This window comes from Eleutherodactylus coqui, chromosome 10 (genome assembly GCF_035609145.1).
Source record: "Eleutherodactylus coqui strain aEleCoq1 chromosome 10, aEleCoq1.hap1, whole genome shotgun sequence".
NCBI classification, from domain to species: Eukaryota; Metazoa; Chordata; class Amphibia; order Anura; family Eleutherodactylidae; genus Eleutherodactylus; species Eleutherodactylus coqui.
Genome location: NC_089846.1, coordinates 52,525,431 through 52,539,736, shown reverse-complemented (window position 1 = coordinate 52,539,736; position 14,306 = coordinate 52,525,431). Strand labels below are relative to the sequence as shown.

General features: G+C 41.4%; 1 protein-coding gene across 1 annotated transcript in view; it reads left to right on the top strand.

Annotated features, from left to right (window-relative positions):
• Nucleotides 1-9,631: 9,631 nt before the first annotated feature.
• Nucleotides 9,632-14,306, top strand: part of FRMPD3 (FERM and PDZ domain containing 3) — a 93,468-nt gene continuing 88,793 nt past the window's right edge. Inside the window, exon 1 of the mRNA XM_066582039.1 lies at nt 9,632-9,770. Coding sequence (XP_066438136.1) covers nt 9,632-9,770 — 139 coding nt within the window. The remainder of the gene's footprint in view (nt 9,771-14,306) is intronic.

Genomic DNA, 14,306 nt, shown 5'->3' with positions numbered 1-14,306 from the left:
AATACGCAGAGAATAGAACCCAATAGACAAATCAAGCTGTACTGCACATGCCACGGTGATTTTTTTTCTTTCTTCAATGAAACCATACCTTAAAGCAGTGTTCCCCAACTCCAGTCCTCAGGGACCGCCAACAGGTCATGTTTTCAGGATTTCCTTAGTGTTGCGCAGGTGATGTAATTATTTTCAGTGCCTCAGACATTGCCACAGGTGTTCTTACCATAGGATATCTTCAAAACATGACCTGTTGGTGGTCCCTGAGGATTGGAGTTGGGGACCCCTGCCTTAAAGGATTCAGAAAATTTGGGGAAAACTGCAACTTTCAGTATGATCAGAATGTCTGATGCTTTCAAGGCATGCTAGAAGTTGCAGCATCCCAAAAGAATCAACTGAGGGCCTCGGGTACATTAGATATCATTTTCACACTGTTCTACGGTATCAGTGGATTTTGATAAATTGTTGTTTGCCTATGGCCAAATCTAAGAAGAAATGTGTGAGACAGCAGAAGAGGAATCTAATCATCCAAAAGCATATTAACTGTGAATGAGAACAAATATAACTAGCAGTAGTGACAAGCCGCAGCATGCTGAGGTCCGCACTGTACACAATGACTACACTGATGGAAATTCAGCAATTCTGGTATTTCTCAATTTCACTGCGTTAACCTTGTAGGTTAAATAATATTATAGCTTTGAAATTGTGGTCATTACAGACATGACAATACTAACTTTTTTTTATCTTATTATCTTTTTAGATACTAGTTATTAGTATTATTTATAGTTCCAGTGTTTCTGGGGGTGGTGCAATGCACCACTTACAAATGTATTATATAGTGAACAGGATTGGAGATGGGCAAAATGTTTACATGCAAATAGTACCGTAAGCTATTGCCATTTTTTGCAATTTTGAAAGAAAGAAAACATCAGTAAATGTACAAAGAGCAATACCGATACTGCAACATCTAAACCTGTGAACATTCTGAAGGGATGCAATCAGTGTTTCTGGTGGCGTGATGTGCCACTTACTAATATACCCTGTAAGGAATTGGAGTTGGTACAAGTATTTCTGTGCAAATAGTAAGGCATTGTCATTATTTACAAATTTCAGAACATTGCAAACAGTGATTTAGGAACTTCAGCAGCTCACTGAGGAGACATGTTGGCTCATTGATTTCGCATTTTAGCTGCATGCAACTTATGGACTTCAGCAGCTCGCTGAGGAGACATGTTCGCTCATAGCTTTCACATATTTGCTGTACTAGATGTACTAAATTCAGCTGGTGGCTGAGGGGAAATCATGGCTTGTCTCTGAGTCATGTAAGCTACATTAGCTTCACGGCAGCGTTGAACCCTCTGTGGTGACATGTTTGCACTACAGCGATGGTTTGTTTCAACACTGGACAACGGTTGACAATTAGATGAAGGCTGGACTGGTGTTGGCGGCATTAGCACTTGAAGATGACATGATATCAGGTTCAGGAGATGTGAAGATAGTGGTGGGGGACTATGCTTCAATGTTGCTGGCTAATATGCACTAACATCTATGGATGTGGACATTTGTGAGGTGTCATTTATTGGAGTCTCCACACAGGTGTCCAGCTGTCTCACAACCAGCTACAAACTGTCAGACTGAGTACTGCTGTATCCATAGTAACTTAGGACACAGGGGTTTGCTGGGGATGTGGTCTGCCCATAATTCCTCATTCAGTGCACAAGGATGAAGGACCTGTGATGACGTCACTGTCATTTGATCAGGCTCTGCTAGTTTAGGACATGCAATGATATCACTGTCATGTGATCAGGGGCAGAGCTCAAAGACCATGTGACTGATCACATGACTGTAACATCATCACAGATCCTGTCAGCACCCGCCAGATGTCCAGCCCCTGCATGTTTTTAATAATGTGAAGGACCTGCAGTGACCCCACCGTCATGATATCAGGGGCGGGGCTCAAAGACAATCTGACTGATCACATGACGGTGACATTATCATAGGTCCTGTGAGCACACGGCTGATGTCAGGTTCTGTCTTATATATAATCTTTAGGACCTGCGATGACATCACAGTCACGTGATAATGGGGCAGAGCATGTGAAGAACTCATACACACACTCACATACAAGTGCTCATTAGCACTTTGATTAAAGCAAGAAAATTATTTTTTCCCATTTATTACTAGGGATATTTCTATCTATTTTTTTAAAGATTACATTAAAATTTTCCAAGCATTTTTTTTTAGTCCCATTAGGGGACCTAATTGCTTTACAATACACTGCCCTACTTCAGCATAAGGCCTTAGTCAGACGGGCGTTTTCAGCCGCGATTTGCGCATGCGCATGCATCCGGCGATTTTATAAAACCATTGCTTTGCAATGGTATCGGACACATGAGCGCTTTTTATGCGCTCGTCCGATAAATTATAGAACAGAAATCGCAGATCGCACCTATCTGCGATCTGCGATTCCTGTTCTCTTCTCTATATGCGCTCAATGGGGCCGGCGGCAGCAGCGCCGACCCCATTGAGAACATATAGAAGACAAATCATTCTTCTCTGCCACAGCTGTAACAGCTGTGACAGAGAAGAACGATGTTTGCCCATTGAATTCAATGGAGCCGGCAATACAGCCGCTCCATTGAAAGCAATAGGCTGCCGGCGTGCGCGGGGTGAATTGTCGGGAAGGGCTTAAATATATAAGCCCTTCCCTGCAATTCATCCTAAAATGTGTTAAAATAAAAAAAAATTGTATACTCACCTTTCCGCTGCAGCCGGAGTCCAGCCGCGGCCGCTGTCAGTTCTCCTGAACTGCTTCTCGGCACTATTTAGCCAGCGGGGCTTTAAAATCCCCGCCTGCTGAATGGTCTGCCTCTGATTGGTCACAGCCCTGACCAATCAGAGGCAGGTTTCACTCACACACCCATTCATGAATTCATGAATGGGTGAGTGACTGCTGCCTCTCAGCGCTGAGCCAATCAGGGGCAGGTCTGACTCACATCCATTCATGAATTCATGAATGGGTGTGAGTGAGACATGCCTCTGATTGGCTCAGCGCTGAGCCAATCAGGGGGCAGGTCTGACTCACACCCCCTTCACACCCACTGCAGGACAGCCGCATGGAGCTCCGGCTGCCGGGAGAAGGTGAGTATATATATATTTTTTATTTTTACACATTTTAGGATGAATTGCAGGGAAGGGCTTATATATTTAAGCCCTTCCCGACAATTCATCCCGGGCTCGCCCGCAGCGCATTGCTTTAAATGGAGCCGGCTCTATTGCCTTCTCCATTGAATGCAATGCGCTGGACAGCTCCAGCCCGTTTCTAATGAAACGCGGCTAGGAGCAGATTTTCGGGCGATTTGCGGGCGACTTGCGCGCACCGGTCACGCGATTTGCGGATGCGCATCCGTCATGCGATCCACAAATCGCGTGAAAAAACGCCCGTGTGACTAAGGCCTAACACTGAAAAGCTTCCTATTAGGCCTTGACTCTGTCAGGGCCTAATAGGTTTACTAAGGTGGCAACCTTAGGGGACCTTTGTTAGGCCCCTAGCTACCATGATCACACCATCTAAAGGAGTTAAGACTGCCTGGATTGGCCATATTGAAATGGATAGTCCTAATTTTATACTCGGTCCGTGGCTCAGATTTCCACAGCTGCTCACCTGTTCATTAAGTAAATTAGATGTTTGTGAATGGCCAGTAAGGCAATAAAAGAGAAGTGCTGTGGTTATTAACCCCTTCCTGCCCCATGCCGTGCATGTTCCTTGCTCTAGGGAAGCAATACCTGTGAAATAATGTACGTATACATGTATAGTGCCTGAGTCCATGCCATCCACAGCAGGAGCCAACTGTAACCAACAGCCTGGGTTCCACTGCCACAGCTGGGACCGGAGAAAACTTTGATCCTAGCCATTTATGCTTTGCAGGCCTTGATCAATGTTGACCGTGGCATATAAGAACTTTTTAGACATTAGTTCCCTCTGTGACATTTAAGAATGTTATCGCCCCTCTACCATCCATCTGACCAATGGGTTGCCTTGGCTAGTACTGAAAATGAAAAGAGATAATACAGCGTTACTATAAAATAAATACACACTTTCACCGCTTCATAGAAACCAAATTATTAATGATATAGCCAAACTATGTACATGGCTTTAAGTTTTTTGACTAAGTTACAAATGTTCTAGGTATGAGCCTTTTCATGAACGCAATCCACATATTCCCCTGCTACAGGTGGTCTCCTAGAACTTTCCCCTTTGCATTAATGACCAGTATTGTGAAATGTCTTGCTCCATGGGTGCTCCCTATTTCTTCTATAGTAACCCTGTACGCTGCAGTACCAGCCACATGGTACTATGAATCCAGCCTTATTATTGTATTATACAGCATTATTAAATTAGGCTTTGTTCACATCTGCCTTAGAGATACATTAGTCAATTGGGTTTGTTGGATATAATTTGTGTCCATGGTGTTCTGCATCCGGAGTTCCATAAATTTCCTATGACAGAGCCAAACAATGGAAATGAACAGCATAAATGTTAACACAGCCTTAGAAGGAAAGAAAGGGCTGCACTAGGAAGGAAAATGCTTCACAAATGTAAATATACAGGACAATATAAGGCACTGTGGAGTTTTTATTCTCCACTGGATGAGTAGATACGTTATATTCCTTGCTTTTATTGTAAAGGTTATTTTTAGAGATTCATGCATGGGCTCTTCGGTTTAACTGAGAGAGTTTAATCTTTCAAAAGGCCAATTATATCATATAAATGTTTGTTTGCTTAGCTCAATAGTGAAGGGTTGCTCTTGCAGTAAACTTATTCGAGCTTTTTAGTAGCAGAGAGTAATGTTGCACTAACCGTTGCATTCATTTTTACTGTATTACACAAGAGCAAGTCATGTCAATGGAATTGATTGCATGGTTTCCGGAGTTTGACCATTGATTGTTTTAGGTTTCCAGGAATGGCCTCTACTGCATCCAATATATTGGCTGTCATCTACTCTACAAGAGGTTTTGAAGTGAAAAACCGTCAACCAGTTTATCAAAGAACTTCTGACAGAGCAACAGGCAGAGTCTGATCCCAGTGCTGTCCAGGTATTGTAATGGACTACAGAAATATTTTAGACTATTCTATTGTAAATTATCATATTAACTTTGCAGATCTATTTAATGTAAAACCAACTTCAGAGGTAATAATATACATACAGAACAGCTTTACTCATAAATACACTAAAACACACACAATCTGAACTCATCCCAATTTTACATAGTCCTTTATATTATCTCTAGCTATTTCTGCATAGTTCACAAACATACACTAAGTGGCCCTTTATTTTAGATACCTTTCTAATACTATAACAAGGGGTGCACCTGTGGGTGTAAGCGGGGCATGTGCCACGGGTGCAGCTAGTATCGCTGGAAGGGGTCGCGCAGCTCCTAGCACACTTACAAATCACTTTATGCATTTTGGTCTATGCTCAGCATTTCTGTCCTGGGGTTTTGTTTCAATAGCCAAAAAATTATACTGAACTATTGATTTTAATTAAGCAAACAGAAACCAAAGATGTAAACTTTGGCCTCCGTTTGACTTGGATTACATCTTTTTTTGAAGACACAATGGCTTAGTTGACTACAACTTTCAAAAAACATGGAAACAAAGTCAAATAGAGATGAAAGTTTGCACCTTTAGTCTCCACTTCCCTAATTAAAGTCAATAATTGTGTCCAAGGTTTTGTTTGAATACCGATCTGGGCTATTGAAAGGCATGGACCAAAACGGTGGTGTGAACCTGGTCAAAGAATGCTGGGTGGCAACGGCACCATCTGACAACTGAAACTGAGAGTAAAACTGGACCAGAGCGCCCCCCCCCCCCACCACCACAACAACTGACCAATAGTAGCTACGCAACCTGCACTCTGCCAGTTTAAAATAAACTGTTCCTGCAATATAGGAAAACAGGAGTTGTCCTCTAACCTTATATACCATCATCCTGTGTGTATACGCCTCAACTGGAAAAATAATCTTTTGAGCGATAGTCTTTGTGTCTAAATGGGTGTTTAAACGTAACATCAGCAAATTAAATCTCATATACCATCAGTGTTTTTGTCAGCATAGGGTGTGCCCCATGCCCTTTAGTGCTAGGCCTCACACAGGCTTTTCTTCCTAGCCTCTCTTAAGACAGCATGGAGCCAAGAACCAGGGAGCTTCAGAAGCTCTCTTTAATTGAGACCTCTTAGGTGCATCCTAATTAGGCTTTTGCCCTGTGGTGTCTACTTTACTAACTGCGCTGCTACATTTACACCCCCTCTGACAAAGGCCCTAGGGCTTGTCACCTTGCATGACCTTCAGGGTCAAAGTTTTTGACTTGGTGACATAATTTTCCCATGGCACGCAACCTCCTTGGATGTATTATATTTTACCGCAGCACATTCCCTTTTAACTATGGATGGGACATAATACAATATAACTCCAATTTTTGCTGACTTAGGGGGCATCATTTCTCCAATGACTTTTTCTGCATTATCTTTATAGAGCCTGTTCTTCTGCTATTTCTCTTCAAAGGCAGCACCTGGAAGACTTACATACTTTCACTTTCTATAGTATCAACTATTTTTTCCTTTAACAGTAGTTTGTAGAGTTGGTACAGACTCTGAACCTTTTTGCCATTTTGTCTGTTCCGTCAGACCTTCTCTAGTAACTTTTTCTCATTTGCCTCATGAAGCTGATTGTTAACAGCAGGTTGTAACTTTAATGGCATAATTCGGGTTTAGTAGTCATTTTAATGTGCAAAGCGTGTGAAAAATTCAAGAAAATCTGATGCAAATTACATGGTTTAATGACAAACACATCGCACATGCATAGAAAAAAAGACACACAAAAACAGTACTATTTTTGCAGAACAAGATCACACTCCACTATGTAAATACAGCCTTTGGTCCAACATATGCCATATCAATAAGGGGTTATTAAGAAGGCATGTAATAAATCAGATAATTTCACTCTATACCACACCTAGAACAGGCCTCAATAGTTTAAAGAAAGAAAATGCATTCGTGTTTTAACATCATTGACAGTATAGGCAATTTCCAAAAAACTGATTACAATACACATGTAATACAGACAAAATACAGAAGAAAAATATGTCCAGAATATGAAGCCATATCCAGCTTATTCAAATACACATGTAAACTAGAGCAAATGCTGATGATATACTCATGACATACGCATGGCATATCATCCATAATTCAACCTGTGAATGCATCCACTTTATGGTCATGGGACAACATGTTCATCTGAAACTGGACTAAAGCCTCCTGCACACGGCAGAGCCAGATTCCGCATGCGGAATCCGGCTCTGGCAAAGGCGTCCGTGCTTACCTGATCTATTGCCGTCTTTTCTGTACTGCGGATGGACTCGGCATTGAGAACATGGGTTCTATTATCTGCGCATTGCATCTCAAGCCGCCCTAAGAAAGTGACGTTCCCGGGAGGGCTTACCAATTTTAATGTGGCTATAGGGGACTTTGATATGAGCAGATAATTTCTGCAACACCCAGCAGAATTTGCTATGCAGAAGATCCTGCACCAAAATCCGAATGCTGAATGCGGTTTTTGATGTGGTATTGCCAGTAGAATTCTGCCATTTTCAATTCTACATCAAAAGCCGCACATCAGGCTTGATGCACAGGACCCCACTGTGCGACCTAGTAGCAGAATACAGCCTAAGGCTGGCTTCACACAAGCATGTGCATGTGCCGTACATAGGTGCACACAAAAGTGCGCACCAACGAACGTGCACAAACACGCGTGAATTCAGGTCGGTGCCCATTGCCCTCAATGGAGCTGTGGCTGCTGCCGGCGGCTCCATTGAAGGCAATGGTCGGCGCCCCTTAATTGTTTTTCAGGGAAGAACTTTAAATATAACCTATTTCCTGAAAAACAATAATTTTAGTGTAAAAAAATAAATGAATAAAAATATACTTACCTGTCCACTGCTGCAGTGTCCCCCACATGTGGCAGATGTTTTCTTCATCCCTGCGGTGAATAAAGAATTCCCTGCTGCACCTGTCACATCTGTGACAGATGCGACAAAGGAATTCTAAATAAAGAATTCCCTACCGCAGTTGTCACAGATGTGACAGATGTGTTCTTCATCCCTGCGGGGGACACGACAGCGGCGAACAGGTAAGTATATATATTTTTTTTTTTTACACTAAAATGGTTGTGTTTCAGGGAAGAGCCTATATTTAAAGCTCTTCCCTGAAAACAATTAAGGGGTGCCGGAAGACCACTGCCTTCAATGTAGCCGCCGGCAGTAGCCACGGCTCCATTGAAGGCAATGCGTGCATTCCCTATGGTGCACGCATGACCTATCCTTACAGGCGCACACCTGTAAAACACAGACATGTGAACACACCATAGGGAATGCATTGGATGTAAGAGACGCGTGTCTTTGTGCATGCGTATGCACGCACAAAAACACGCTCATGTGAAGCCGCCCTAAGGAAAAAAACCCTGCCCCTATCCTTTACCGTGACCTGATTTAAAAGGCTAATTAGCCTAATGAGGTCAAAATGTGTTCTTTTGCACTGAATTGCACACCTCCCATAGGTGCCCATAGGCTCTGCAAATACACAGAAAGATAGAGCAGAGCCTGCTGCACAAAAAACTTCAATGGGTTCTATTTCCTGTGTATTGCTAATTCCGTCAATACATGGCGCATATATATCTGTCTGACAAAGCCCTAAATTGACGTGCTGCTAATTTAAAATCCGCATCGCAGGTTTGAAATCTTATACATACGGATGATACTGTAAAACGCTGGGGATTTTCTGCAGCCAATCCCACTGCGGAAGATCTGCAGCATTATTGTCACGTACGAGTGCATCCTCAAAGAGAATCTATCATGAAGGTCAATGCGGCAGTATTCCTGTAGCTTTCTGCACTATGGCCTGGAAGCTCCTGCCATTACATATGACAATAGGTACATGGTAGGGTTTTAAAAAGATATATGTCTATTCAAGTGGCCCTCAAGATTTTAGAACAAAATTCTGTCCCGGGACCAGAGGGTCGAGGGGATATATTACCTGTAGCTGAACTTCTCAGAGTTCTTTCCTTTCTGCAAGTTTTAGTTTCCGCTTTCAGGCAGCCAAGATGGCAGTGACCACCTTTAGGGTACCAAATCAGACATAGTGCATTGGTATTGCTATGACTATAAGTGCACTATACCTTCCCTGTGATTGGCCAATGCTGCTCCTGTGATCAGTGCTGGCCAATCACAGAGCAGTACAGTTAGAAAATAGCTGCGGCCATTTTGGCTGCCCAAAAACACCATCCAGAACCGAAAGAACGTAGGAATGGCCAAGATAACCATCTAGACTTGATATATTCCATGCACCCTCTGGTCCAGAAAAAACAGAGAGTCGCTTTAAGTTAAAACCGAGAAAGGGAAGGTGGCATGAAGGAAATGGGAAAAAGGAAAATAAGTATATAAACATTAATAATATCATTTTTTTAAAATTATCAGTACTCAATCAGCCTTTTTATATATACTATATATGGTTGTACATAATTCCTAATTTGTTGTAAATGATTCATTAAAACATGATCTTTTCCTCTTTCTTTGCACAGTCATGTGATGTGGAAGTGTGCTATGGAATGTGGTCAACTGACCCCTCAGTCTGTACGTAAGGTCATCATTGTGCGCCATCCTGGAGTTGGCTTTGGATTTGTTGCTGGCAGTGCACGCCCTGTTGTAGTACGATCTGTCATCTCAGGTGAAACTGGAATATCAGTAATTCAATATTCCTATTATTCTCAGCCATTTACTAGTGTCTACTGTTTATTTATTAGGATTTTCTTTTCTACATAGTAATTATTTTCTCTTAACATAGTGAAATGAGTGTGCAAGTGCATGTCTGTTGCAAAAGCCAACACAGAGATGCAGCAGCACTAAAATATATGCAAATATTGAACGTATGGATATTCTTAACTGATTCACTAGTCAAAGAAAAAATATGTAATTTTTGTGTCTAAGAAAAGTTTATTTGTTCTTGTTAGCTTATTATAACGTATAATGGAAAATACCTTTCATTTCGAAAAAAAGTTTGCTTTTGTGTTCAGTACATCGATAGCTAAAAATATATGATTTTGAATTTCGAATGTTTCAAGGACATACACAGTGAGAAAAGAAATTACTTACAATCATGAGCCAAAGTCATTATACAATGCAGAGTATGTCCATACAGTTCACAATTAATGAAAAAGTCTGGTTCTGTTCATTAATCCCTTCCAGTGGCTCACTATGCACATCTCAAGGAGGAGTACAGTAGAGTCAAATTCCTATTGCACGTTCTGAAGTACGATCAGTATGGTCGGGGGGTAATTGGAGACTTCAAGATAGTTGCTTTCCTAATGGGTCTTCAAGGTGGTTTCACAAATTTTCCTTACTATCCTTGTCTTTGGGAAAGCAGAGCCAAAACTGAACACTACCATTGACGAGACTGGCCTGAACCTATTGACTGTTGGATGAAGCCACGTCAAATGGGAACCGTAGTAGATCCTAAGATGATTCTGATGCCACATCTTCACATAAAACTGGGGCTTATGAAACAGTTTATCCCAGCTCTAGATAAAGAATCTACACTGATGAAACATTTACTAAACTTCTTCCCGAGGCTCTCTGAGGCCAAGGTAAAAGCTAGCATCTTTGTGGGACCACAAATCAAGAGGATCATAGAATGTCCGACATTTCCAGACATGCTCACAGAAGTACAGAGAGCAGCTTGGAACAGTTTTGTTGTCGTGGTTCATGGGTTCTTGGGAAATCACAAAGAGGACAACTATGTGGAGTTGGTGGAAATGATGGTGAAGAAACACCACTCTATGGGCTGCAGGATGTTGCTCAAGGTTCATATCCTGGATTCTCATCTACATAAAGTGAGCATACTCCGAGGAACAAGGAAAAAGGTTTCACCAAGATATGCAGCAGTTTGAGCGTCGATATCAAGGAGAATACAAGGAGAATATGATGGGCGACTACATCTGGGGGCTGGTACATCAAAGTGACCAAGTACACAATCGTCAATCAAAAAGAACCAGACATTTTCATTAATTGTGAACTGTATGGACATACTCTGCATTGTATAATGACTTTGGCTAATGATTGTAAGTAATTTCTTTTCTCACTGCGTATGTCCTTGAACAACTTGAAATTCAAAATCCTATATTTTTAATTATAATTATCATGTCCTGACTACAAAAGCAAAATTTTTTTGAAATAAAAGATATTTTCCATTATACTTTACAATAAGCTAACAGGAACAAATAAACTTTTCTTAGACACAAAAATCGCGTTGCCTATTAACCCTTTGCAATCCAATTTTGGATTCAGGGTTTCCTATGGGGCTTTTTCTTTCTGCCATTATACAATGGCACCATCTGCTGGCTAGAGCCAGTACTGCAGCATGGGACATGCTGGAGTGGCCCCCGACAACAGAGCGGCCAGTAATATACAGTAAGAATACCCTGCCGGACGTCTTCTGACATTGGAGCTGTACAGCCTTCAATCAGAATGTCTTCAGACGTCAGACAGTGGATTGGAAAGGGTTAAATGAACCAGCTCTGCTCTGCTGTAATTAAAAACTATGGGCTAGAGTTATTAAACTTTCTAAAAGTAAAACTGTCATTGTAGCCCATAAGAACCAATCATAGTGCAACTTTCATTTTTCAAGAGCAGTATAAGAAATGTAAGCTATGCTGTGATTGGTACTTCCCCTCCATATATACACACATTATCCTCAAGAAGTTTAGAAACACAAAAATTAAATTGCGAAGAAATGTTCAAAAATATTAATGCTTTGGGAGTTTTGTGTTTATTGAACAAAAAAAAAATCTCAATCTTCCCAGCCGACTGTTAAAATCTGGAGATAGCTTCAAATTTTGGACTCCTGAAAAAGTCCACCGCTGTATAACAGCCTTGTGATGGATCAACTTTTATGATTTTTGGTCAGGATATTTTTCTATTCTTGGTGGAGAACCTTCCAGAAAGGACTCTGACTAGGGATTTGCAGCACTTCATGGATTGTTGCAACTTTTCTTGGATTTAATGTATAACACCCTTCATCAAGGTCTGATCTTCAATGTGCTGCTCCTTTCTGCTGTTTTGTCTTTACAAATATTTAGCTGCAAGACAAAGGAAGTGAACCCTTTGGAATTATCTGTTTTCTGCATTTATTTCTTATTTGATTTTGATCTGATTTTTACATCAAGGTACCTTTACATGTGGCAATTATTGCCCAAATTCTCGCTGGAAACAGCGAATTCAGGTGATAATAGTCATGTGTACACACAGCTGCCAACAGGCCACTGATCGAGAAAGTGCTCACTTATTGGAGTTGCTTGGTTTTTACCAGAACTAAAAACCAAGCAACTGTTGAGCTGTGTAAACAGGGGCCCCTCAATGTTTGAGCGACTCCTGTTTACTGTGAATGGAAGTGGACTGGACCAGAACGACCCAAGTTCGCTCCGCCTCCATTCATTGAATAACTATCGCTCCTAGGTAAAGCTCAGGAGTAATAGTTGGGCGATTATGTATTCCGTGTAAAGGAACACTAAATCACAATTATAGACAAATTGTATGATGTATCAAAACCTTTTACAGGATAATATAAGAGCAATAGCCCATGACCACAAACTGAAGATACTTAGTGTGGCCAAATGTCCATGGGCAAATTTGATTTGCGGAATCTGCACGAGACACCCACACAGGAGATCCGGAAATAAAGCCGCCCATAGTGATGCATGCGCATCTACAAATGGATTAAATCATGCGACTTTGACGGCTTCCATTAGAGTCAAAGGAAGCTGTCCAATCCGTGGCACACCCGCAGCTGACACTGCAGATGTGCTACGGAGGAGATTTAAAAGAAAACAAAACTTGTATTGCGCATGTCTGCAGGGAGCCGTGAGGACCAAGTGCAGTACAGTAAACCTGGAAGTGGAGGGATCTATCTGCGTGGACACCACTGCCTGGGAATGCAGGTAAGCAGGGCACACTGGCCACGGGCAGTGCTTGATTCCGTGCGGGATTCCCTGCACGGAATCCGCGCGTGCCATGGACATGAGGCCTGTGATGCGACAGGACAATGATCTAAAGCACACAGATAAGCTAACTAAAGAATGGTTGAAAAGCTAAGTCAGACTCCTAGTGTGATGTTGTGACAAGACCTGAAGAGGATTGTGTATACAAGGCACCCCAGAAATGATAATTAACTGATTGCACAAATCTAATTTGCAGCTACAGGAAATGTTAGCTGAAGGTAAATGCTGCTAAAAAGGGGAACAACAGGCTATCAAATTGAAGGGTTCACTTACTTTTTCTTTCTACCCTGTGATAGTTTACTCAATATGTTCTATAAAAGAGAAGCATCACTATTTGTTATATGTTATTAGTTTATTTTGAATTGTGATTAATTAAGAATTGGAGCATATTTTATTAGTAATGAATGCAGAAATCCCGGCAATTTCAAAGGGTTCTCCTGCTTTTTCTTGTAACTCTATATGGATTGAAACTGAGCCAGTTTAGCTAGTATAATACCAATTAATAATCAGTGCATTATTTTGGCCAATTAGGCCAAGAATCATACTTTAATTGTCAAACTATTAAGTGCTTCTGACTCATAAGGGCTTTATATTGCTGCATGAGTATAAATCTCCTTATTATGAAAAGGGACTGCAGCTGAACTAATAAGAAATTGGAATGAGTAGTAAAGACGAGTGTATAAATTCTCTCAATGCAACAATAAAGGTCATTTTTGCTGCAAACTGTGAATGATTTTGGATTTCCAGGTGTCTGAATGGGAGAATATTGATGCACCAAGTGTATTATTTCTTGTTTATCACTTGGATAAATTACTTTGATTTAATTTATCTGGACTTTCCCCATTAATCAGAATATGCTACATGATTGACAATGCTATCAAGTGTATATAATGTGTAGTTGAATGCAGCCCTTGAACAGCCAATCAAAGGTGCATACTGCTGTATGAGATGTGTGCATGTTCAACATTTGGAAACTCAGATCCTGGATCTAAATGGGCAGCTTGCAACAGAGGTGTAACTTGAATCTCCTGGGCCCTAATGCAAAATCTGTAACTGGGCCCCCAAATATAAGGCTGTATTCATACTACTAGGCTTACTATATGGAGAAGATAGGCCTTATGGCCCCCCTAAGGGTCCTGGGCCTGGGAGCAACTGCATTCCCTATAGTAACGCCACTGGCTAACAACACTAAGATCCATGGAAAAGAGTTT